Source organism: Symphalangus syndactylus, chromosome 8, assembly GCF_028878055.3.
Source record: "Symphalangus syndactylus isolate Jambi chromosome 8, NHGRI_mSymSyn1-v2.1_pri, whole genome shotgun sequence".
Taxonomy (NCBI): domain Eukaryota; kingdom Metazoa; phylum Chordata; class Mammalia; order Primates; family Hylobatidae; genus Symphalangus; species Symphalangus syndactylus.
Genome location: NC_072430.2, coordinates 25,432,171 through 25,458,992, shown reverse-complemented (window position 1 = coordinate 25,458,992; position 26,822 = coordinate 25,432,171). Strand labels below are relative to the sequence as shown.

General features: G+C 43.7%; 1 protein-coding gene across 1 annotated transcript in view; it reads right to left on the bottom strand.

Annotated features, from left to right (window-relative positions):
• Positions 1-13,444: 13,444 nt before the first annotated feature.
• Positions 13,445-26,822, bottom strand: part of CATSPERB (cation channel sperm associated auxiliary subunit beta) — a 209,974-nt gene continuing 196,596 nt past the window's right edge. The window contains exons 24-28 of the mRNA XM_055288401.2: positions 26,005-26,115; positions 23,646-23,781; positions 22,091-22,191; positions 21,333-21,407; positions 13,445-13,774 (exon numbers count right to left, since the gene is read on the bottom strand). Coding sequence (XP_055144376.1) covers positions 13,571-13,774; positions 21,333-21,407; positions 22,091-22,191; positions 23,646-23,781; positions 26,005-26,115 — 627 coding nt within the window. The 3' untranslated portion in view covers positions 13,445-13,570. The remainder of the gene's footprint in view (positions 13,775-21,332; positions 21,408-22,090; positions 22,192-23,645; positions 23,782-26,004; positions 26,116-26,822) is intronic.

Below are 26,822 nucleotides of genomic sequence, written 5' to 3'. Positions count from 1 at the left end.
TTGCAGTGAGCCGAGATCATGCCACTGCACTCCAGCCTGGGCGACAGAGCAAGACTCCATCTCAAAAAAAAAAAAAAAAAAAAAAAATGCCGTGTCCAGAGTTTGTTCTTTCAGATGTTCAAATGTGTCCAGAGTTTCCTCCTTCCGATGAGTTCGTGGTCTTGCTGACTTCAGGAGCGAAGCCGTGGACCTTCGTGGAGAGTGTTACAGCTCTTAATGGTGGTGCAGACCCAAAGGGTGAACAGCAGCAAGATTTATTGTGAAGAGCAAAAGAACAAAGCTTTCACAGCATGGAAAGGGACCCAAGCCGGTTGCCGCTGCTAGCTCGGGTGGCCAGCTTTTATTCCCTCATTTGGCCCCGCCCACATCCTGCTGATTGGTCCATTTTACAGAGTGCTGATTGGTGCATTTACAAACCTTTAGCTAGACACAGAGTGCTGACTGGTGCATTTTTACAGACTGCTGATTGGTGCGATTACAAACCTTTAGCTAGACAGAGTGCTGATTGGTGCATTTACAATCCTCTAGCTAGACAGAAAAGTTCTCCAAGTCCCCACTCGACCCAGGAAGTCCAGCTGGCTTCACCTCTCCCACTTCAGCCTCTCAAGAAGCTGGGACTACAGGTGTGCCTTACCATGCCTGGCTGATTTTTGTAGAGTTGGGGTTTTACAACGTTGGCGATATTATAGTTATGCTTTTGATGTATTCACACAATAGAATGTCAAGGATAGTTTTCTTTAAGTCAACAGAATAATAAATTTTGTTATTCTGTCTGCTCAGCTGTACATAGGCACAGCTTAGTTTAGTCTTTACATAGACAAGACCCCTGTATACGAAAAATTTAAAGATGGTGCCTTCCTCTGCTTGCTTTCTGAGGATGCCCTACTCTGGAAAGAAGTAGCTTTCAATAAAATATTTCCTTCTCACCCTTCCTGTGTGAGATCCAAGAACCCTCTCTGGGGGTCTGGATGGAGACTGCCTTTTCCAGTAACATTTTCACCTTCTCTTTAATAGAGCAACTGAACACAGGTGTTCTTCTAGGTAGAATCACCTTTCCAGGATGTCTTGGGCCCTTTACGTGTAACTCAACATGAAATCAGATCTACGGATGCTCGGGGATATGGAGTCATGGAGGTGGCTGCTCACAGCTCCACTAACAGAGCCTGCAGGAGACCTGGGGTTGGCTGATGGCTACCCTCTGCCCCCTGCAGCATTCATTGGAGACAGTGCCCTCTGCAGGCCATTCCCAACCAAGGACTGAACCCTGCAAGGGACTTAGACCCTGGCCATTCCTGCTGGACAGGAGACTCCTCTAATGTCTACTCATTGACCAAGACTTTCTTAGGAGTTTTTAGGGTTCCCCTGCTGCTCTTGCTCCCTTTTGCCTCTATCCTCCCTCTTGTACATCTAATTCCATCTTGGCAGCTGCTTCTCAGATGACCCAGGCTACAACAGGACCCTAAATTCAGTTTTTAGATTTACAAGAAAATCTATAAATTCCTACAGTTAATTCCCTGGACCCCAGAACTTCAGGGCGATTAGCATAGAGGAGTGCATGAGCAGATAGGCTTGGATCATCTGCTAATTGTGGGCTGTAGGTTTCAAGACTCATCAGAAGTTACCAACTGTCTAAACAGAACTTCTTCACTGATAGTAATTCTTATATTAATAACATTTTCTCCTTTTGGTGTCTTCCTAAATCATTACCACAGAACAACTTACTTGTTTTTACAGTGGTCTATGGATCAAACATTTTCCCTTACAGGAATTTACAAAAAAGTTCAAGCTGTTCCTTCCTTCCTTTCTTCCTTCCTTCCTCCTTCCTCTTCCTCCTCCTCCTCCTTTTCTTTCTCTTTCTTTCTTTTTCTTTCTTGCTTTCTTTCTTTCCTTCTTTCTCTTTCCTCTTTCTTGTCTTTCTTTCTCCCTTCTTCTCTTTCTTTTTCTTTTCTTTCTTTTCATCTTCCTTTCTTTTTCATTCTTTCTTTCCCATAATACTTGCTGTCATTTAGAATCCCCAACCTGGCATTTTTAATTTCATGGTTGCATTAAAAAAGTTTTTTAAAAAATATTTTCATCTTTCTTTGGCTCCCTGGTCAGAGGAAAGAATGAACAAGGTTGAATTTTGGACATCAAATTCTGTTTTTTTCTTGGTTGACTCTGTTGCAGACAGATTTGAGATATCTGTTCCTCACTCATGCAACAGTTGCTTAATAACTACTATATGTAGGGAACTAGTTGCTGAAAGAAAGGACCAGATGAAAAAGAAATATATAGGAATTTCTGAGACGGAAAGGGAGGATTACATTAAATACAATAGCTGTTAGTCTGTTTAAAATGCTCAAAATACCTTAGACTGGGTGGCTTATAAACAACAGGAACTTATTTCTCACAGTTCTGGAGGCTGGGAAGTCCAAGATCAAGTTGCCAGCAGATTTGGAATCTTGTGAGGGCCACTTCCTTCATTAAATGGATATCTTGTCTTTGTAGCCTCATTTGGTGGAATGGGCAAACAAGAGGTTAGTGACCTTCCTCAGGCCCCCTTTATAAGAGCACTAATCCCATTCTGGAGGGTGGGGCCCTGTGACCTAATCACCTCCCAAAGGCTCCACCTTTTAATCCTATCACAGGGGATTAGGTTTTAACATATGAGTGGTGCAGGAGGTGGGGGTGAGGGACACAGACATTCAGACCATAGCACTAACTTGCCTTGGTTATATTTCAACTCCATATAAAAAACCAGACACTTCCAAAATTGAGGCTGTGGCATATAAAGGTGACAATTCCATCTTTGTAAACAAAAATAACTAATTTCTGAAACTGCTACCTATTTTAGATAGATCAATCTGTGTCAGTGAGGTAATATTTTTCTTTTAAATCCCAAAAGAAAAAACATGCCCTTTATTGTAATATAATATAATTAAAGCAGAACAGAATTCACCAGAAGGAATGAGTATCATTAGATACTTCATTGTAACAGTAGCTTCTGAGATTTATGAATGGCATGATGATAAATCAGAAAGTGAGCACTGGCTCCCTCTCTTTTTTAAAGTACATTATTTTTATTTTTATTTATTTTTGAGACAGGATCTCACTCTGTCACGCAGGCTGGAGTGCAGTGGTGAGATTGTGGCTTACTGCAGTCGTGACCTCCCAGGCTCAAGCAATCCTCCTGCCCCAGTCTCCCAAGTAGCTGGGACTGCAGGTGCACATCACCATACCCAGCTAATTTTTTAATTTTTTTGTAGAGACAGGATCTGGCTTTGTTGCCCAGGCTGTTCTTGAACTCCTGGCCTCAAATGCTCCTCTTGCCTGGGCCTCGCAAAGTACTGGGATTACAGGCTTGAGCCACTGCTAACTCTGGCTCTTTTTTATTCAATCCTAGGAAATTTTCATGAGATATAGCTAATTACAATCACTTATGCAGAGACAGAATCTATCATAATAGATGTTTCTATAAATAGTTCTAAATTGAGGACCAAAGAGGGGAAAGAGCATTAAAGACAGAAGGACCAACCACAGCCTGACCCAAAAATATTTTTCCAAGAGAAGAACCTAAGCCATGGTCAGATAAGTTATCTGATTATTTTTCTCCATTGCAATGCTTATAATATCATTTAAAATTATTATCAGTTTCTTTGCTACAAGCCTAACTGCAAAATTATTTAGAATAGTTGAGTGATAAGCACATGGTATAGGAAGGGCTCATTAAATGTTTGTGGTATCTTCTTTACTTTTAAAGACAAATGCTTGAATTAAAAGGATAAGCATGAATTTGGCCTTCTTTATTTTTATTGTAAATTTACAACATAGGAAAAGCATGTGAGTATGAATGATACTAAAGTATTTATAATAAAGCTTATTAATTTTCTGTTGTTTAATCTACATATGATCATGCATAATAATGAATTTCTTTAGGTGTGGAGGGCAGAGAATGGAGAACCAACCTAGGAAATTTATAGAGGCTGTTAAAGAAGACATCGACACAATCAATGCATAGATAATATTATTCAAATACATCATCAAAAGAAACTTGTCTGAGTTTCAAAAAAAAATCTAAAGATACTCAAAGTGCTCCCTGGATTCTAAGTGACACCTGCTAAAAATAATTTTAATTACAAGGGTAAAGGAAAAAAAGAACTATCAGTATCTGGCAAAACCATAAGTTATTCCCAAAGGAAGGAAATGATTTCTTTCCTCCTTCTCACTTTTTCTAGGACAAGGAAAATATCTTTTTAAAGCCATATTCTTAACAAAGCAGTTCAGATGAAATCTCTTTTTTGTTTTTGGTGACCACTATGAAAACAAGCAAATGAAGAGAAAACCTGAACTTGCTAATGGTGTAAACCTTTAACATGTAGGGACTCTGTGCAAAGATTATTTTAACTAAACAAAGAAATCAACATAAAGGCCATTATTGCCAGCTAACATGTTCAGTAATTGCAAGCATCTTTAAGAAAATTCACATTGAACAAAATCAGGAGGGTTTTCTTTTGATTTTTGCTTTTTTTTTTTTTTTTCGGAAAGGGAGTCTCGCTGTGTCACCCAGGCTGGAGTGCAGTGGCGTGATCTCGGCTCACTGCAAGCTCCACCTCCCGGGCTCACGCCATTCTCCTGCTTCAGCCTCCCGAGTAGCTGGGACTACAGGCACCCGCCACCACGCCCGGCTAATGTTTTGTATTTTTAGTAGAGATGGGGTTTGACCATGTTAGCCAGGATGGTCTCGATCTCCTGACCTCGTGATCTGCCTGCCTCAGCCTCCCAAAGTGCTGGGATTACAGGCATGAGCCACCAGGCCCAGCCTTTTTTTTTAAATTAGAAAAGACCCACATATGGCCAGGCATGGTGACTCGTACCTGTAATCCCAGCACTTTGGGAGGCCAAGGTGGGCAGATCACCTGAGGTCAGGAGTTCAAGACCAGCCTAACTAACATGGTGAAACCCTGTCTCTAAAAAAACACAAAAATTAGCTGGGCATGATGGTGGGTGCCTGTAATCCCAGCTATTTGGGAAGCTGAGGTGGGAGAATCGCTTGAACCTGGGAGGTGGAGGTTGCAGTGAGCCGAGATCGTGTCATTCCACTCCAACCTGGGCAACAGAGTGAGACTCTGTCTCAAAAAAACAAAACAAAACAAAACAAACAACCTATATTCAAGTGCAAAGAGAAAGAGGGAAAGACTTTTAAAAAGAAAAAAAAAGACCTACATATAATAAATTATGAATGTCATATGGCAGCAAGCTCTTCATGTTACTTTCCATTTAGACCCAGTTAATGTATCTATATTACGTATGCTTAATGTGTATGTACACACACACACGCACACACACACCATAAAAGATTAAGAAATACGCCTAAATTTTAAGTGGTATGATTTAAATTTTTTTCATACTTTTATTTTCTAAATTTTCCAGTTATTACTCTTAGAAAGTTAGAAAGTTAGAGACCAAAAAAACCCATTCCCTTATAATTTTATATATATGATTCCCCAAAGCCTCTTCTTTTGAGTTCTTTCTTTGTATTCATTTTCAACCAATATTTATTGACTGTCTAGTTTGTGGCTGAAATGTATTTTTTATGAACTTCTCTTACAACAAGATGTTCTTATGTCTTATTTATATTCTCATAGTCTCCCCTGAACTTGATTATAAACAGCATTTTTCTTTTTCTTGTTTTTTCTTTTTCAATCATTTGTTGAATATCAACCATGTGTTGGTCACTCTTTTAGGAAGGCATTAAAAAGAAATGTGACAGAAAATTAGCACTGTCCCTATTGCAGAGGAGAGATAAGCATGTAAATACCAAAACCGGGCCAAGAAGCTTGATATGGAAATGTGCACCATGCTACCCCACTCAAAGGAGAGCAGGAACTATCAGAGAGAGCTGGGAGAAACTTTTCTACGGAGTGACATTTCAACTAGGCCTTGAATGACAGGTCAAATGATCTTAGATGAAAAGGGAGGAGGGGGCTGGTGAGGAGGAAGAGGCTGGCAAGGGAGGAGGCTGGCAGAAGAGGGGGAGACTGGCAGGGAAGAGGGGGTGGCAGGACAGAAGGTTGGCAGGGAGGAGGAAGCTGGCAGGGGAGGAGGAAGCTGGCAGGGGAGGAGGAGGTTGGTAGGGAGAAAGAGGCTGGCAGGAAGGAGGAGGCTTGCAGGGAGGAGGAGGCTGGCAGGGAGGAGGAGGCTGGCAGGAGAGGAGGTTGGCAGGGAGAAGGAGGCTGGCAGGAGAGGACGAGGTTGGCAGGGAGAAAGAGGCTGGCAGGAAAGAGGAGGCTTGCAGGGAGGAGGAGGCTGGCAGAAGAGGAGGAGGTTGGAAAGGAGGAGGAGGCTGGCAGGAGAGGAGGAGGTTGGCAGGGAGAAGGAGGCTGGCAGGAGAGGAGGCGACCAGTGGGGGAGGAGGAGGCTGGCAGAGAGAAAGAGGCTGGGTAGGGAGGAGGAGGTTGGCAGGGAGAAGGAGGCTTGCAGAGGAGGAGGCTTGCAGGGGAGGAGGATGGCAGGCAAGCGCTGCGGGCGACCGTGGGTGGTGGGCGGGTTTTCCCCTCAGGCAGGTGCAAGTCCTAAGGGGGCGGGCCCCGTTGGGTGCTCATGACGCAGAGGTCCCTAGGATTTGCTCCTCACAGCGGGAGCGCCCTCGAGAGGAACCGCGTCTGCGCCTCCCAAGACTGACCACTCGGGCGCCTCCGCCCCGCGCGGTGAGCTCAGCGTGGAGGCGGCAGCGCGCTCGCCCTTCCGCGCCCCCACCAGCGCGGTCTCTCCTCGTCCGCGCGCCCCGCTCCCCAGGCGTTTCTGGGATGCTCGTTGGCCGGGCACTTACGTGTTTCAAAGCGGGTGACAGCCGCCGCTCGGGTTTACTGTTCTCTCTCTCCCGCCAGGATCCGAGTTCTTGTTCCTCGACAACTCGTGGGAGTGCCCGCTCCAGCGTGGTTTCTCCTTCTCCGGGAACGGCCCCAGTGAGCAGAAGAGCTGGGTCTGGATTGCGTGGCTCTGTCTCCCAGCCATGGTTGACTAGGGACACCCATGGCTCTGGACTCCTGCAGCCAGTCAGACGCCTGCCTTTGGATTTTTGACTTGGATGAGAGTCCTGTAGCTGGAGGTTGTGGTTGAGAGGGGAGTTTAGTCACATGATGGCAGTGCCTAGAGAGATCTGGGCAGGAGGTTCTGCTGCTGTGGCCCTGGAGGGCCTCGGTGATGCTGTGCTCAGAGGCCCCTGAGGGTGATGTGAGATGGGGAGGGGGCTGGGGGAGGTAGGTAGTCAGTGACTGCTGAAAGAAGAGGAATGTTAGCATTTCTGGGTTAGATGGTTGCTTCTGATGGCACTGAGACAGGCAAATCCCCAAATTACTGATCTAGACAAAATGGTCTTGGTCAGAACGATTTTGTGACTCTTCTGAATGAAGCTCTCATTGCCTGTGGCCAAACGCTGAGATGAAAATGCAGTTCAGAACCGATTTTGTGGATTTCTTAAGTCGAATACCAGTTGAGCTCACAGCTCAAGCAGATTTCTTTGCTGAACATCCAAGTGGCAGATTGTGTTTCCAAAGATGACTACAACAATCCCCCCCCAAACGACAGGATTTTTTGCAATGACCCCTTGCCAGTCAAAAGAGGGGGAGTCTACTTCTCCTTCCTGTGAACCTGGGCTATCCCTGCAACTACCTTGATAGTAGAATGAGGCAGAGGTGACATTCCGGGGGCAGCCACGACCAGGCATTAAGGAGACTCTAGCAGCTCCTGTTTTTGAGTTCTGGTGGAAGCCCATCTCCATAGAAGTCTCCCTACCGCTGAGGCAAGAGAATAGGGTCTGGAGGCAGGGAACTTAAGGCCAATTCATGCCGACTTCCCAAAGCTGAATCAAGGGAAAGCACCAAGGTCTGGGGAAAGGACTCTGAGGCCAATTCACGATAATTTCCCAAAGCTGGACCAAAAGGGGAGCACCTGTGTCTGGGGCAGGGAACCAAAGGACAATTAATGCCAACTTCCTAAATCTAAACCAAAAGGGAAAGCCCCAGCTCCCCATGCCCAGTAACAAAGGATCAAAGGCCATTCTGCCTACAGCCCTCCCGCTTCCACCACGGCTCAGATGGAAAGGGAGAGTGCCCTGGATTGGTGGTGGGCCGAGCAGGGGCCATGCCTTCATCTGCCTAGGGCGTTAATTCACCCCAGCCTGTAATTAGCCACGGACCAAATCCTTCATCCAGATCAGGGGTAACCAATAGGAATCTCCAAAGGAGGGCTTAAAACCGAGAAAACTTTGTAACTGGGCCCTTAAGCTGTGTGCTTGGGCCCACTCCCACCCTGTGGAGTGCTTTCTTGCTTTAATAAATCTCTGCTTTCATTGCTTCCTTCCTGTATTTCATTCCTTTGTTACTTTGTGCGTTTTGTTCAAGCAGTGCCTCACTGTTGCCCAGGCTGGAGTGCAGGGGCATGATCACAGCTTACTGCAGCCTCAACTTCCTGGGCTCCAGTGATCCTCCCACCCCAGCCTCCCGATTAGCTGGAACTATGGGTGTACAGCACACCCCTGGCTAATTTTTTTTTTTGTGGCTTTTTTTTTTTTTTCGGTGGTTTATTTATTTATTTTTGGTGGTGGTGGTGGGGGGCGGGTCTCACTATGTTGCCCAGCTGGTCTCGAATGCCTGGCCTCAAGAGATCCTCCTGCCTTGGCCTCCCAAAGTTTTGGGATTACAGGTGTTTGCCACCAAGCCTGGCTGGCCGCATGATTTGATTTGGGTGATAAACTATGAGCAGATGTGTTGTACAGCTGCCCAAGTGGCCCCTGTTCTTTGGCCTATGTCCTAGAATGAGAGACATATGGAGCCACCACAGCTGATCGGCTGAACAGTGGGCAAGAAATGTTTATTGTCATAAGCAACTGAGAGTGAGATCTGAGGGTTGTTACTGCTATAAAAACTGAGTAATAAGCCTGGCCAACCAAGTATCACCTGAATTCTTCCTACAGTGAAATCTTTGCCATTTCCTAATGTGCTTCCCTTGCAGCCAAAACCTCAAAATCCTTCCTGTGTTCCACTGTTTGTCAAATGGTAGATTCTAAATCAAAATAAACTGAAAGGTGTTAGGCATCAGAATAGAAAAGAGTTACATTGTAGAATTGCAGTTTATAGAAATGTGTTCACTGTATTGCCTGAAGTCTGGGGAAATTTTTACAGGCCAGGTTTGTAAGAATTCCTAGATCCCAGGAAGTTGAGGCTGCAGTAAGCTGTGATCATGCCCCTGCACTCCAGCCTGGGCAACAGAGTGAGACACTGCATTGAACAATACACACAAAGTAACAAAGGAATGAAACACAGGAAGGAAGCAATGAAAGCAGATATTTATTAAGGCAAGAAAGCACTCCACAGGGTGGGAGTGGGCCCAAGCACAGTTTGTAACTGGCCCAAGCCCGGTTACAAAGTTTTCTGTTTTACACAGAAACTCTCTGCACTATCTTCACTACTTTTCTGTAAATCTTAAACTATTCTAACATTTAAAAAAGTTTATTAAGAGAAAAAACCCAGGCTTTAGATTCTGGAGCCTATACTTTTAACCACTGTGCTATACTCTATCTCTAGACCCCTGGTCCAAGGGAAGCTCGGAGGAGTTGACAAACACACGTTTCCTAGGTCCCCAGAATGGTCCTCATTCCTGCCCATGACAAAAACTGATTGTTTAGACTTTGCTTTGTTTATCTGACATTCTGTAGTGTTTGTTCAGTGCATCTCCCTTGTTATTTTAATTAGACAAAAACCTGTTACTTACGACCTAAAAACATCAGCAGGGGCAGCAGCATCAATTACAACCAACACTTAACACACTCACTGTAAATGGGTCCTGTTCTAAACATTTTACACGTATTCATTCATTTGATCCTCCTGAGAACCCTGTTAGTGATAGGGATAGGAGGCAGAGAAATTCCAGGCAGAAAAGGGCAGAGTCCCTGGAGAAGCCCCACCCTCAAGCTTGGAACCATGGCCCCAAAGTGAGATTCCTGTTTTCCCGCTCAAATATTGCCTTTTCCAAAACCACACAGGGCCTGCCACAACCCCAATCCTGTACCCATTAAAAACCCGTTACCCTACTGGCAGAGAGCAGAGAAGGGGAGAAGAGGAGAAGCAGCTGGACGTTGGAGACTGTGATCTGATGTCAGAGACAAGCAGCTTGACTTCAGAGGGATGGTTTTGGGAGGTGACAACGTGCTGGTGGCCCTCACTCGCTCTCAGTGCCTCCTCAGCCTTGGCATCCGCTCTGGCCACACTTGAGGAGCCCTTTGGCCCGCTGCTACACTGTGTGAGCCCCTCTCTGAGCTGGCCAAGGCTGGAGCCGGCTCCCTCTGCTTGAGGGGAGGTGTGGAGGGAGAGGCGCGGGTGGGAACCAGGGCTGTGTGAGGCGCTCATGGGCCAGCGTGAGTTCCAGGTGGGCGTGGGCTCAGCGGGCCCTGCACTCAGAGCAGCCAGCCTGGGGCAGTGAGAGGCTTAGCACCCTGGCCAGCATCTGTGGAGGGGGCGCCGGGTCCCCCAGCACTGCCAGCCCACCTGCGCCGTGCTTGAATTCTCGCAGGGCCTCAGCCGCCTCCTGGCAGGGCAGGGCTTAGGACCTGCAGCCTGCCATGCCCAAGCCCCGCCCCCCCCGTGGGGGGCCCCTGTGCAGCCCAAGCCTCCCTGAGGGATGCTGCCCCCTGCTCCACGGTGCCTGGTCCCATGGACTGCCCAAGGGCTGAGGAGTGCAGGCCAGTGGTGCAGGACTGGCGGGCAGCTCCGCCTGCAGCCCTGGCGTGGGATCCACTAGGCGAAGCCAGCTGGGCTCCTGAGTTGGGTGGGGACTTGGAGAACTTTTATGTCTAGCTGCAGGATTGTATATGCACCAATCAGCACTCTGTGTCTAGCTCAGGGTTCGTGGATGCACCAATCAGCACTCTGTATCTAGCTAATCTGGTGGGGACTTGGAGAACCTTTATGTCTAGCTAAAGGATTGTAAATACACCAATCAGCACTCTGTGTCTAGCTCAAGGTTTGTAAACGCACCAATCAGCACCCTGTGTCTAGCTCAAGGTTTGTAAATGCACCAATCAGTGCTCTGTGTCTAGTTAATCTAGTGGGGACTTGGAGAACTTTTACATCTAGCTAGAGGATTGTAAATACACCAATCAGCACTCTGTGTCTAGCTCCGGGATTGTAAATGCACCAGTCAGCACCCTGTCAAAACGGACCAATCAGCTCTCTGTAAAACGGACCAATCAGCTCTCTGTAAAATGGTCCAATCAGCAGGATGTGGGTGGGGTGAGATAAGGGAATACAAGCAGACTGCCGGAGCTAGCAGTGGCAACCTCCTCAGGTCCCCTTCCACGCTGTGGAAGCTTTGTTCTTTTGGTGTTCACAATAAATCTTGCTGCTGCTCACTCTTTGGGTCCAATGCTGCCTTTGTGAACTGTAACACTCACGGTGAAGGTCTGCAGCTTCACTCCTGAAGCCAGCGAGACCACTAACCCACCGGGAGGGATGAACAACTCCAGATGGAAGGAACGAATAACTCCAGATGGAAGGAACGAATAAGTCCAGATGCGCCGCCTTTAAGAGCTGTAACACCCACCGCGAAGGTCTGCAGCTTCACTCCTGAAGCCAGTGAGACCACGAACCCACCAGAAAGAAGAAATTCTGGACACGTCCGAACATCAGAAGGAACAAACTCCGGACACACCATCTTTAAGAACTGTAACACTCACCGCGAGGGTCCGCAGCTTCATTCTTGAAGTCAGTGAGACCAAGAACCCACCAATTCTGGACACAGTTTGATGGTGGTGCTTCAGAGAGGAGTCTGGCCAGGGATGACCAGACTCCAGGGGAAGATCACCTTCCTGCTCCAGCCCCCTTCCAACTCCCCTTCCTACCGAGAGCCACTTCCATCAGCAATAAAATCCTCCACATTCACCACCCTTCAATTTGTTCATGCAAACTGATTTTTCCTGGAAACTGAACAAGAGCTTGTGTACCATGGGTGTGGACACTAAAGGCTGTCACACTGACCCTCTGCCCTCGCTGGCAAAGAGCAACTGCCTCCCACAAAAAGGCAGAGAGTCCACTGAGCTGTTTAACACCTAAGCCATCCATGGACAGCAGAGTTAAAAGAGCGCTGTAACACATGCCCTCTGGGGCTTTGGGGATCGTGGATACTCCTCCTACATGCTGCCTTGGGGCCTACATGGAGTTTTGCTTCTGCTGGCGCCCAAAAGTGCTCACTCTGGCTCCTACACCCGCTCACCTGCATGCTCCCCCTCTCATGAGGGGTTGAGATGAGGTCTGTCATGAGGCCTGTTAAGGGGTCAAGGAAAATTTCCTGTTTCATTAGGTAGGTGTTAATATCTTCCCATTTTACAGGTGAAGCAACCCATGCACGAACAAATTAACTTCCCAAGGTTACATATCTAGTAAATGGCAAACCCAGGAGGTCTGGCTCTGGAGTCTGATTCTCTTGCCCACCTGCTGCACTGCCCTCTCTAAGGAATTTCAATGATAGATCTCAGACCTGGATTGGATGCCTTCCTTTCCTTATGTTGTCAAAACTGTGCTCCCCTTCTGAGCTTTTCCAGGGAGCATGAGGCTCTGATCTCTGAATGTTATGGTCATCTTCTGACTACCTGGGGACATTTACTTTGAGAGCACACAGAGATATAGCTTTTGGAATTCTCCATGCTGCATGTAGGTTTATAAACCAATACCTGCTCAGACACTGTGTTCTTCTAACACCCTAATGATGGGGTCACATTTCCCTCTCTAGGTACTACAATCTGGTTTTGAAGTTGCCTGAAGAAACTTGAATGGCTTCCTCTTTCATTCCCACAAGGCTCTGAAAACACTTCTGCTGATCCTCTGTCTTCACTCCTACCTCACCCTGGCATAACTGCACTCTACTCAAACTCTATCTGGAAGGAGCAGAGCTCAGGGGTTCTGACCCCACAGAATGGGCTCCAGGCACTAAGAGCTGAATAACACAGAACACCTGTTCCATGTCGAGTTGGTTATCATTTTATACTTTTCTCTTTTTTTTTTTTTTTTGAGACGGAGTCTCGCTCTGTCGCCCAGGCTGGAGTGCAGTGGCGCAATCTCGGCTCACTGCAAGCTCCGCCTCCCGGGTTCACGCCATTCTCCTGCCTCAGCCTCTCCGAGTAGCTGGGAATACAGGCGCCCACCACCACGCCCGGCTAATTTTTTTGTATTTTTAGTAGAGATGGGGTTTCACCGTGGTCTCGATCTCCTGACCTCATGATCCACCCGCCTTGGCCTCCCAAAGTGCTAGGATTACAAGCGTGAGCCACCGCGCCCAGCCCTATCATTTTATACTTTTCTAAAAACCTCAAGGAAGATCTTCAACATAAGCCCTGGCATAAGATATTTTCTATGTATTCAAAATAAGAAAAGGGAATGGTGAATATATTGACAAGTAGCAATTTGAATTATAATGACAATTCTGTAGGATTTTATGTAGCTTGCATATTTAACATTTAAGTATATTGTTCTAGGAATTGTCTGATAAAACTAGAAAATAAAGAGAAACTACGATGACCATGTGTTCACTCTTCAGACTTTCATCTATGAATCAGCTCACTGAGAGAGATACTTGAAAACTTCGCTTGGTTTCTTCTAATCCATCTTTGGAATGCCCTCCACGGATGGATGCCACGCAGTTGAAACATAAATGCTATAAAAATTAATCCCCCTAGCACTACCGCTGTTGCCACGGCAATAAGCGTGTGTCCTGGGAATGGCAATGGTGCCTCATCAACATAAATCTGCAACAGAAAAAGCAAAGTCTTTAAGCTTTCTGAATTTAGCAATGCAAAACACTGAAAATTTAATGTTCCCCACAATTAATCGGAGAGCAAAACGCTGCCCAGAGTTACAAAGACATTCAGCATCCACAGAGGAATGGGCAGAGAGCTCTGGGAACGTGGAGGAGGGAATGCCTACCTGCCTAGGGCAGTCAGGGAATGCGCTTTCTGAGCTGTATCATGACTAATAAGTGGGTTCACAGGAGAGGAGGAGATAAAGGAACATTCCAGGTAGAGGCGTATGTCTGTGCTCTTTCAAGCTACCACCTCTTTAGAAAATCCTCTTTGTAGGTGCTGACAGTATAGGAAACTTTTTATGTATTCAAAATGTTTCCTCTGCGTGAATAGCTAATTAACAGAAGCAAGTAAATTCCTGGAGGACAGATAGGATTATTGACAGAGAGGGACAGTGATGTCTTTTTCTCTGAGATGTGAGGCAAGGGTGGGGTCATTGTATGTTAAATATAGAAGTAGGGCATAAAGAGAGTAGGGGGTTCAAGCCCAGGCTTATGTTTCCTTTGTGAAGCAGGAAGCCAGATCATCTTTTGGGGGAGAAGAACATGATGATGAATGGAACTAGGACAGTAGGGAATGTGGGAAAGTGCAAAGGACAAAAAAAAGGATGACGGGCTGCTTTAAGGTCTAGCTCAAGTTAAAGGTACCACCATCCTCCCAGTGACCCAAGGAGGTAGCTGATTTCTTAGAAACAGTCCCTCCATGCTATACATTCTCTAAAATTCCCCTCACATTCATTCTTTCCATTCTTTCAGTACTGCTACTGTGATTATTGTGCCACTTTTCATAAATAGGCTACTTTAGTAGCCTCCTTCCCAGCCCACCTGTCCGTGTTGACATCCTAACATTGCCAGATTTATCTTTGTATACAACACCAGTCTGTGTATAAACACCTTTTTCCAAAAATGTTTAATAGCTTTTCATTGTTGACAGGAATGTTGACAGGAGTGTTCTAAAGCTTTCACTCTGACATTCAAAGCCTTCCACAATTGGACCCTAACCTACCTGGCTTTCTTCTAAATAACCTTATATTCCAGCCAAATGGATTTGAGCTATTCAAAAAGCAAACTTTATGCTTTTGATAGTGACAGGAGGCAGTCAAATGCCTAGGCAGATAGGGGCGGGTCGCCGGTGAAACCTGACCTTCAAGCTGAAGGCAGTCCCAGGTAAATCCACATACCGAATTCAGAACCTGTCTTCCTGTTTGGTGTGCTTTCCTCTGACTGATCCCACCCTTCACCTGTTTTACATATACCTACCCTTCCTAATTGGTTTTCTACACTGCTGTGCCCACCTTTGAGCCTTTCTTTGCTTACTCATAAGCCAATCAGCATGCTCTCCCCTATTCTGAGCCCATAAAGGCCCCACTGAGCCACACTGGCAAATAAACCATCTGACTGCAGGGGTGAGGGACCACAGCCTACGTCCCCTCTCTGCTGAGAGCTGTTCCATCACTCAATAAAATTATTCTCTGCCCTCCTCACTCTTCAATTGTCAGTGTATCCTCGTTATACTTGGATGCAGGACAAGAACATTGGTACACGCTACAACACAGGTGGGACAAGTGGGCAGGGTGCCTCCAGTGGCAGGCTCAGGGCTGAACAAGGCCCAGGTGGAGGGTGTCACCAGCTGTGGAGGTCCCTGGTTGGCAAAGTGGCCAAGAAAAATCCTGCATCACTTTCCCATATCTGTACCTGGTCTCTCCATCCAGAATGCCTTCCTTATTCATTTCTACCTAATGAAATTTCAGTCACTCCACCAAATGATGTAAAAATTTCACTTGTGGCTGGGCACGGTGGCTCATGCCTGTAATCCTAGCACTTTGGGAGGCCAAGGCGGGCAGATCACGAAGTCAGGAGATTGAGACCATCCTGGCTAACACGGTGAAACCCCGTCTCTCCTAAAAATACAAAAAAATTAGCCAGGTGTGGTGGGGGCGCCTGTAAGTCCCAGCTACTCGGGAGGCTGAGGCAGGAGAATGGTGCGAACCCAGGAGGCGGAACTTGCGGTGAGCCGAGATCGTGCTACTGCACTCCAGCCTGGGTGACAGAGCAAGACTCCATCTCAAAAAAAAAAAAAAAATTCACTTTCTTATTTAAGCCATTTATTATATTTCTAAGATTAGAAATGTCTATCACCTCTGAATTCTGTATTCTCCACCTAAATTGCTACCTCTAAAGTTCTGAAAAACACTTTTTCTTCAAATGTTTCCCTTCTAATCTTCTTCAACCATCCAAATATTCCACACCATTTCTAAAAAACGTTAGACCTCAGAATTATGAGTCTGTTTTAGATACAATGTCTATTTACTCCTAAAATACTTTAATTTGTATTTTTAAGCACAAAAATTCACTTAAATAACCAGAGTGCAATGATCAAAGTCAAGAAGTTAACATTAAGACAATACTATTCTGTAATTACAGATCTTACTCCTTTTTTTTTTCTCAATTGTCCCCATAATGTATTTTGGGTGAAAGAAAATCCAAGCTTATGGGTTGTGTTTCACTGTTTCAGCATTCTCCTTTCTCCTCCCCTTTCTTTTCTTTTTTTTTTTTTTTTTGAGATGGAGTCCTGCTCTGTCGCCCAGGCTGGAGTGCAGTGGCACAATCTTGGCTCACTGCAAGTTCCACCTCCCGGGTTCACGCCATTCTCCTGCCTCAGCCTCCCGAGTGGCTGGGACTACAGGCGCCTGCCACCACGCCTGGCTAATTTTTTTTATTTTTTTGTAGAGACGGGGTTTCACCGTGGTCTCGATCTCCTGACCTCGTGATCCGCCTGCCTCGGCCTCCCAAAGTGCTGGGATTACAAGCGTGAGCCACCACGCCCGGCCTTCCTTTCTTTTCTTGACAGAGCTTCACTATGTTACCAGGCTGGAGTGCAGTGGTTATTCACTGGCATGTTAATACTGGACTGAGGCCTCAAACCCCTGGCCTCAGATGATCCTCCCTCGGCCTTCCAAATAGCTGAGGTTACGGTCACGTGTCACCAGGTCTGGCTATTTCAGGGTACTTTCTTTTTTTTCCTTTTTTTTTTCAGACAGAGTCTCACTCTGTCACCCAGGCTGGATGATGTGCAGTGGTGTGATCTTGGCTCACTGCAATCTCCGCCTCCTGGGTTCAAGCAATTCTCTTGCCTCAGCCTCCTGAGTAACTGGGATTACAGGCATGCACTACCACACCTGGCTAATTTTTTGTATTTTTAGTAGAGATGGGGTTTCACCGTGTTGGCCAGGCTGGTCTCGAACTCCTGACCTCAAGTGATCCACCCATGTCGGCCTCCCAAAGTACTGGGATTACAGGCGTGAGCCACCACGCCCAGCCTATTTCAGAGTACTTTCTTTTTTTTTTTTTTTTTTTTTAAATTTTTATTATACTTTAGGGTTTTAGGGTACATCTGCACAATGTGCAGGTTTGTTACATATGTATCCATGTGCCATGTTGATTTCCTGTACCCATTAACTCGTCATTTAGCATTAGGTGTATCTCCTAATGCTGTCCCTCCCCCCTCCCCCCACCCCACAACAGTCCCCGGAGTGTGATGTTCCCCTTCCTGTGTCCATGAGTTCTCATTGTTCAATTCCCACCTATGAGTGAGAACATGCGGTGTTTGGTTTTTTGTCCTTGCGATAGTTTACTGAGAATGATGTTTTCCAGTTTCATCCATGTCCCTACAAAGGACACGAACTCATCATTTTTTATGGCTGCATAGTATTCCATGGTGTATATGTGCCACATTTTCTTAATCCAGTCTATCATTGTTGGACATTTGGGTTGGTTCCAACTCTTTGCTATTGTGAATAGTGCCGCAATAAACATACGTGTGCATGTGTCTTTATAGCAGCCTGATTTATAGTCCTTTGGGTATATACCCAGTAATGGGATGACTGGGTCAAATGGTATTTCTAGTTCGAGATCCCTGAGGAATCGCCACACTGACTTCCACAATGGTTGAACTAGTTTACAGTCCCACCAACAGTGTAAAAGTGTTCCTATTTCTCCACATCCTCTCCAGCACCTGTTGTTTCCTGATTTTTTAATGATGGCCATTCTAACTGGTGTGAGATGGTATCTCACTGTGGTTTTGATTTGCATTTCTCTGATGGCCAGTGATGATGAGCATTTCTTCATGTGTTTTTTGGCTGCATAAATGTCTTCTTTTGAGAAGTGTCTGTTCATGTCCTCTGCCCACTTTTTGATGGGGTTGTTTGTTTTTTTCTTGTAAATTTGTTTGAGTTCATTGTAGATTCTGGATATTAGCCCTTTGTCAGATGAGTAGGTTGCAAAAATTTTCTCCCATTCTGTAGGTTGCCTGTTCACTCTGATGATAGTTTCTTTTGCTGTGCAGAAGCTCTTTAGTTTAATGAGATCCCATTTGTCGATTTTGGCTTTTGTTGCCATTGCTTTTGGTGTTTTAGACATGAAGTCCTTGCCCACGCCTATGTCCTGAATGGTATTGCCTAGGTTTTCTTGTAGGATTTTAATGGTTTTAGGTCTAACATATAAGTCTTTAATCCATCTTGAATTAATTTTTGTATAAGGTGTAAGGAAGGGATCCAGTTTCAGCTTTCTACATATGGCTAGCCAGTTTTCCCAGCACCATTTATTAAATAGGGAATCCTTTCCCCATTTCTTGTTTTTGTCAGGTTTGTCAAAGATCAGATAGTTGTAGCTATGCGGCATCATTTCTGAGGGCTCTGTTCTGTTCCATTGATCTATGTTCAGAGTACTTTCAAAAGCAGGTTCCAACAGTCCCAAGAACCTTTATACACTTTCTCTATATTTTCTTAACAATTCTTTTCCTTTATTAATGGTGCAGTCATGCCTATCTTTCTTTTATCCATTTTTGTTCTTCCTCCATTCCTGAAGCTTCAAGTTTCCTGTTGTTATCACTTTTCTTCTGTTTGAATAACTTCTTTAAGCATTTTCAAAAGAGAAGTTCTCCTGACAATGGATTCTCTTAGTTTTCTCTCATTTGAGAAAGTCTGGATTTTTTATTCCTGAAAGATATTTTCAGTAGATAGAGAATTCTGGATTGACAATCCTTCCTCCCCACTCAACCCTCACCCCAACACTTTAAAGATGTTGTATAACTTTCGTTTGCCTCTGTGGTTTCTGTTGAGAAGTCAGCAGTCATTCAAACTGTACCCTTGTATACAGTGTTGTTTTTCTCTGACCACTTTTAATATTTTATCATCTTGATTTTTGGTAGTTTGATTATGATGTGTTCAGGCATGGTTTTCTCTATCTTTACCTTGTTTAGGGCTCATTAAGCTTCTTGAATATGTAAACTTATGTCTTCACCAAACTTGAGGCTTTTCAATCTTTATTTCTTTCCTTTCTTCTTCTTCTTCTTTTTTTTTGAGACAGGGTCTCATTCTGTCACCCAGACTGGAGTGCAGTGGCATGACCTCAGCTCACTGCAGCCTTGACCTCCCAGGCTGAAGCAACCCTCCCACCTTGGCCTCCAGAGTAGCTGGAATACAGGTGCGTGCCTCCATGCCTGGCTATTTTTTTTGTATTTGTAGAGACAGAGCCTTGCCATGTTGCTCAGTTGGTCTTAAATTCCTGAGCTCAAGCGATCCACCCCCCTTGGCCTCCCAAAGTGCTGGGATTTTTTTCCCCATACCAGTCTCTTTCTCCTCTCCTTCATGGACTCTGATAACATAAATGTTAGACCTTCGGATACTGTCACACAGATCCCTGAGGCAAGATCTTCTTCTTCTTAAAATACTTTTTCTTCAGGTTGGGTTTCCACTGACCTGCTTTCAAGTTCACTGATTTTTTTCCTGTTCCATATCCATTCAGCAATTGAGTCCTTTTGGTAGTTTTTAAATTTAAATATTACAGTTTTTAGTTCTAAAATTTCCATTTTGTCCTTTTTAAGTAGCTTCTCGATCTCTGCTTATAATTGATCATTTTCTACTTATTTCAAAAGTGTTTACCTGTACTGCATGGAGCATGGTTATAATAGCTAGTTTAGAATATTTGATAATTGCATTTGTGGTCCTTTGTTGATGTCTTTTCTCTTCAGAATTGATTATATTGTCTTGGTTGTTGATATGGTGAATAATATCAGATTGTATCCTGGTAAATAATGGTGAGTAATATCAGATTGTATCCTGGTAAATATGGTGAACAATATTGGATTGTATCCTGGACATTTTTGATGTTATGTTGGGAGATTCTGGTTCTTGTTTAAAAGTCATCTGGAAAATGCCGATTATTTATTTGTTTGTTTTTAGCAGTCAATAACACTGGTTGAGTTCAGGTCACAAGTTATGCCTCACCTTCTGTGGGTGGTGGTTTCAATGTCAGTTCGGTTTTCCAAGCTGTTGCTACGCTATTTGTGTCTTCCTGGTTGGTACCCGTGCCACTCAGGAGCTGTTCTGAAACTAGAGGATGTTTACTTTGTAGTTTTATTTCAAAGGCTTTGCTATTTTCTTTAGGTGTGCCCTGGTCATATGCAGCTTCTTCCTGGTGCTAGTTTATATAAAGAATCAGGACTCCCTTTCTCCAGCCCTCTTCTCATAGAGATGTCCCCCCATGCTTTCCACTGTTAGAGGTCCTTTCCCTCATTCTCTGGAAAGAAAGTGGAGCTTCTATGAGAATTTTAGCCCTCTGTGCTATTGTGCTATTCCCCACAACCAGGGCTGCTCTTGGGCCAAAGAGATGAGAAAAGAGAGAAAAAAGTAACAGGGATTTTCCTTCACACTCCTCATGTGACAGATGCTTCTCTTCCTAATTTCTTTATCTAGTGGGTTGAATTTTTCTCTCAGGGTTTTAGAGGTTTGCACTGCTGCAATGGCCACCCACCAGTGTAGTAGTGCAGAGCCATTATTGGGGCTGGCCTTAGAGCTGGGCCAGAACAGGAGAGAGAGAGAGAGAGAGAGAGAGAGAGAATGTTAATGTAATATCAGCATTTGACAGTGACTCATTAATTGATTTTTATCAAATCCTTATTCCTTCCCATGCCTCACAGGCAGCTCATGTCATTATATGAATAAGCAAAAATGAGTTGTTGCTTTCATGGGATGATTTGGGAAAGACTGATTCTGGTTTTCAATTCCTTTGGATCTTGAAAGCCTTTGAAATATTTAAGACAATGATTACAGTTCAAACAGCCAAAAGGAAGATAATCAGACTAGAAACCAAAAAGTTACAGAAATATCTTCTTTGGAGAAGTCGAGGTGAGAGGAAGAGCATTAAAAGTCAGAAAACTGGGCTCAACAAGGAAGGTGGAGAAGGAACAAAAACAAAGACAGTCACGTATTATTATATATATATTATTAAAATTCTGGCAGCATCGATCAGTCCTGGCACCCATCATGCACCCTGGCTTCGTCACTACTGATAGTGTCACTGCTACCCTTCAGGATCCCCTGTCTTTAAGCCTTGTCCATCACACAAATTCTGCCAATTTTTTCTCTTCGGTGTCTCTTGAATTGGTTTTGTCATGTTTTTTTCCCCAGCCATCACCCCTCTGATGCCGAGTGCATCCATTTTACCTGAAATTCTTCAATTAAGTTACAAAAAGTTACTCCTGAAATGACGGTCACTCTAAAGTGGAAAAGTTCAGAGCCCTGTGGAAAAAAGCACACCCAGTTGTTAGCAGCATCAACATGTACATTCCTTTAACTATTAATAAAAATATACCCTGGGGCCACTGTCCCTATAGATGCTGCATGAAAAGATTCCCATCCTCCTCCTAAGGCTCTCGGACATACACATCATGCATCAAAATAAAAAGATGGATTGAAGTGGAGGGATTCAATAGCTGATCCTTTTTTTTTTTTTTTTTTAGAATGAGGAGACAAAAACTAAACCTGGCCTTGATAAGTACTTTGGGCTAATCCTCGTATTTGTGGCTTCAATATGTTCCCTAATTCTGATTGGTTTTCACAATTATCTGTATTATACCAATTTCATGTATTTTTATGGGCAGCTGGAACCAGAAGACATGTGGTCGTGCATATCCAGGTGAATAATACTGAGCCCATTTCTTCCCTTTCACTTTCGGAAACACTCTTTCTTCTCCACTTTGCTAGATAATATGGCTTGCCTATCTGCTCAAAACTTTGGAAATAATAACACCAAGGGAAATGGAGAAAAAAATAAACCCTCTTCATATACTTTAAAGGTATATACTTTAAAGATGTTATTCCCACCATTCCTGGTTACCTATACTTTAGAATTAAAACCAATCTTAGTTTAGACATACATGTTTTATCTAAACTCAACACAGTAAAAACAATGCCATCATTACCTTTATGCTTAAGTTGAGACCTGAAGGATTATACACTACAGCACCAAGAATTGGTTCTACTAATTGTTTCATTCTTTTAATCTTTTCTGGCACAGTGTGTTCTAAAAATACATAAAACATATTTTAAGCACACTTATTTTCTCATTTCATATTAGGTTGGTGAAAAAGTAATTGCTGTTTTTGCCATTACTTTTAATTTGCTATTACTATTTCATTTGCAATTACTAATATAAAATTTGTTATGCACATTAAGGTACAATGAAAGATTTCACTCCATAACATGACCAAGTTATCCCATACTTTTAGTTCTGCTTGACTTTGTAGACGATGTATTTAGGGGAGTTAGGCCCAATATCTCACATTGCCTTCGAGGGCATCCTCAAGAAGTTCAAGACTTCTGATCAGCTTCACGCTGACCTTTTCCTTCCAGCCCCATGCTCAGGATCAGTCCTGACTTGCACGTGCTTCGTGTTTTTGGCAGTAAGGTCATCTCAGGACCTCCTTAGTGATAGGTAAACGATTTATAATAAGGTGGCAGTAAAGTTTTACAATGGGATTACTTGACTATTTTCCTGCCTTTCTTGTCATCCTTTCTAAAACTAGATAGGTAGTGTCGGGGTTAGACGTTGCAGTGGTATAAAGGTACACAGAATCTAAAGGAAAAGAAACAGCTGTGATTGTAATTCCAATTTCTATAGTGTAAATACTCTCACCCTGGCTAATTTCAAGCTACCAATGGTTTAACATCTAGCTTGTAAAATGTTTAAATATTTAATGATCAGGACTCTAAAACTGGTAAGAACAGTTTCCAGCACACCACAGAAAATGGGGATGTCAGTTAATGCAAAATATTTAATAGCTTTATTTTGCTGGATTTTTCATTTCAAAAATGCATATATGTTGGCCAGAGTAAGACTCACTGAATACCAAATGCCTGGACATTTAGTAACATATTAATGGCCGACCAAAATTTCTGTTTAGTTAATTATTTCTATCTACCTACGTATCTCCTTAGAGTGTTCATACGTGAACACAAAATGTGCAACAAAAAGTTACATATTTGAGGTAAAGTGAATAGGGGTAAACATCTTATTTAAAATATTTCTGCATGTTTTCAATTATTTTACCATAAAACCTTTAAGAAACCTTTAAGAAACTCGTATAATTAGAAGACAGATCCTAAAGATTATCTGGCCACACCTTTTACAACCTCCTCTGTCACACTGAATGGGCAGGGAAAGGAGATGCCAGACCGGCATGCAGCACAAATTCAGTCAGTCATTGTTGCTATTGATCCACAAAATGACCTTCGATTTTTTTTGCAGTGTAAATTATTCAAAAATGCTTTTACCCTAGAATCCAGGCCACTGGAAGTGATGATGAAATAAGTGGGAAACAATAGAAGTAAACAGCAATATGCCAACTGATCCAAATCCATTTGCAAGAACTCCTGGCTCTCTTTTGTGTGAACAGGCTTTGAAAACCATTGATCTTTGTAAACCAGTAACAATATTATTTATCAGATAAAATAATTACAGATGAAAGCAAACCCTACTCAGTTTCCAGTTGTGCCTCATGTTCACTTCAGTCACAGTAACCAGATATGGAGATTGCAATGGGACACGTCCGTCCTCGGTGATAATTTCCAAAGAAACTGGATATTGTGTAATTGGAAACTTAAAGCGAGGAACCTGAAATACAAATTCCAAGAATGAATGTAAACTTGGAAAAGTCAATAGTCACTTCATTTCCTGGTAAAAAACGAAAAGATATATTGCCAATAGTTTGGCTGTTCAATGAAATGTGCTTCTGAGGGGTTTCTGCCTTTTCAGTCACGAAAATGTCTTAGAGCAGAATCAATGTGAACTCCAAAGGCAGTATATATATCGTGGTAACAAAACTCATCACTTCTATAGGCCTTTTTCACAGGAATTTACTATGATGTCACTCAGAATTTTTTTTTGGCTAAATCATATCCCAGGAGGCCGTGCATAGATCGCTCACCCTCCTTTTGCCACTCTTCCAGCCAGTCAGTCTTTCAGGCACAATCTGTAAACTTGGGCTCTGGCATCAGAGCTCAAAGCCAGCCCCAGTGCATGTTAATAATGCGATCTTTGGCAAATTGCCTGCCTTCTCTGTGACTCGAATTAAATGAGATAAATCATGGAGAAGGCTTAGAGTAGCATTTAGTAGATAGTAAGTGCTCACGAAACATTATTTTAGTTCAGCAAAGGGGTATATAAAAACAGCCCTCATAATTTACAGAATGCTGGCCAGACACAATGGCTCATGCTTATAATCCCAGCACTTTGGGAGGCCGAGGCAGGTGGATCACTTGGGGTCAGGAGTTTGAGACCAGTCTGGCCAACATGGTGAAACCCCATCTCTACTGAAAATACAAAAATTAGCTGGTCATAGTGGTGGGTGCCTGTAGTCCCAGCTACTTGAGAGTCTGAGGCAGGAGAATCACTTAAACCCGGGAGGCAGAGGTTGCAGTGAGCTGAGATGGCGCCATTGCACTCCAGCCTGGGCGACAGAGCAAGACTCAGTCTCAAAAAAAGTAAAAACGAAAATAAAATAATGACAATTTACAGAATGCTGACTCTTTGCCAACACATTGTGTATATATTTAAAATATATATCTTATATATAGTCTCTAGATGTCTTTTTTTTTTTTTTGAGATGGAGTCTAGCTCTGTTGCCCAGGCTAGAGTGCAGTGGCGCGATCTCGGCTCACTGCAAGCTCCGCCTCCCGGGTTCACGCCATTCTCCTGCCTCAGCCTCCCCAGTAGCTGGGACTACAGGCACCTGCCACCATGCCTGGCTAATTTTTTTGTATTTTTAGTAGAGATGGGGTTTCACTGTGTTAGCCAGGATGGTCTCGATCTCCTGACCTCATGATCAGCCTGCCTCGGCCTCCCAAAGTGCTGGAATTACAGGCATGAGCCACCGAGCCGGCCTCTAGATGTCTTACATATAGTTTTATACATGTATAGTCTGTGTAATAACAATTTCTCAATATACAGTCTTACAAGGACTTTGAAATTGATCTGTTTGAAAGATATACCAACTGCATATTTGTTTTTTTTCTTTTTTTTGAGACAGAATCTTGCTCTGTCACCCAGACTGGAGTGCAGTGGTGCGATCTCTGCTTACTGCAACCTCTGCTTCCCAGGTTTAAGCAATTCTGTCTCAGCCTCCTGAGTAGCTGCGACTACAGGTGCAAGCCACCATGCCCGGCTAATTTTTGTATTTTTAGTAGAGATTGGGTTTCACCATATTGGTCAGACTATTTTCAAACTCCTGACCTCAGGTGATCCACCCGCCTCGGCCTCCCAAAGTGCTGGGATTACAGGCGTGAGCCACCACACCTGGCCCCAACTGCATATTTGATTCTTCTAATGCAAACTCTGATACTAACAGAATAAAATATTATTTGACACAGAAGCCATCTCTTAACCAACATATTACACCGTCTTTCATTTGTGACTGTCAGCAGGCTGAGCTTGATTACAATGACTTTGCCTTCTATATTCCAAGAACCTGACACTAGATACTCAAAGTTGTTTTAAATGAATCAATATTTACCATAACCTGGTATAGTGTTTTACAGACTACAAGCTGCTTTTGTATACACAGGGCTGTGTGTGGGTGTGGGCATGTGTGTGTCTTTATACGAATGCTGTGGAATGGACAAGGTAGTGCAGGTATTATTGTTTTATTTTACCAATGAGGTTCATTAACTTGCAAGGTACATTTAAATCCGGATCTTTCTAGCTCAGTGTCATATTTAGCTCTGCATCATAATAAGACATTATTTCTATGTCTTAGTTTTCATGTTTAACCTAAAGGCACATTTCAAAATCTTGTTAATAAGAAAGTATCCTGTCTTCAGTTATTAAAAATGATCTTACTTTTTCCCTGCAATCTGAGAAAGCAACAGCATGTGAAAACTTCTGATCCTTTGTGCAGTTACACTCCTCCCGAGTGGAAACATTAGCACACTGTTTGAATTTACCAGTTTTCTGCAAATAGAAGTAACAGATGTTGACTTGTTTCTCTACATGGCAGGATTTCTGCAAACTGATAAATATCTAATAAATATTTATTCCCTGAAGAAGTGAAATTCCTGAGAAGTTAAAAAGGGAAAGCAACTCATTAATAATAAAGTAAGAATAGAAGTACAGTATTTCTGAATTTTAATTGCCCCCTTGCTTGGTAATTTGAACCCAAGTATTACTCAGTTGCTTGCCGTTCACCTCGTGCAATTGCATAGGACCTAGAAAGCCTGTGTGATTCTGAATTCTGCATCCCAGTACTACCAAACGAACTGCTCTTGGCCCCTGCCATTGCAGGGATCCAGATGGAAACATAAAATGGGTGGCCTTGATAACGTGGGGCTGCACACTCTCCAAACCTACTATTTCATACTTGTCTTTCTTCATAGCATACGTTGATATGTTAAATCTCCACTATATCTGCCCATTTGTCATTCATTTATACTTGATCTCTCTTGCCATTAATTTATATTATTATTATTATTATTATTAGAGATAGTGTCTTGCTCTGTTGCCCAGGCTTTAGTGCAGGGGCTCAATCATAGCTCACTGCAATCTTGAACTCCTGGACTCAAGCAATCCTCCCATCTTATTCTCCCTAGTATTATAGTTGGGACTACAGGCACACACCACCATACTTGGCTGATTGAAAAAAATTGTTTTTGGTAGAGTCT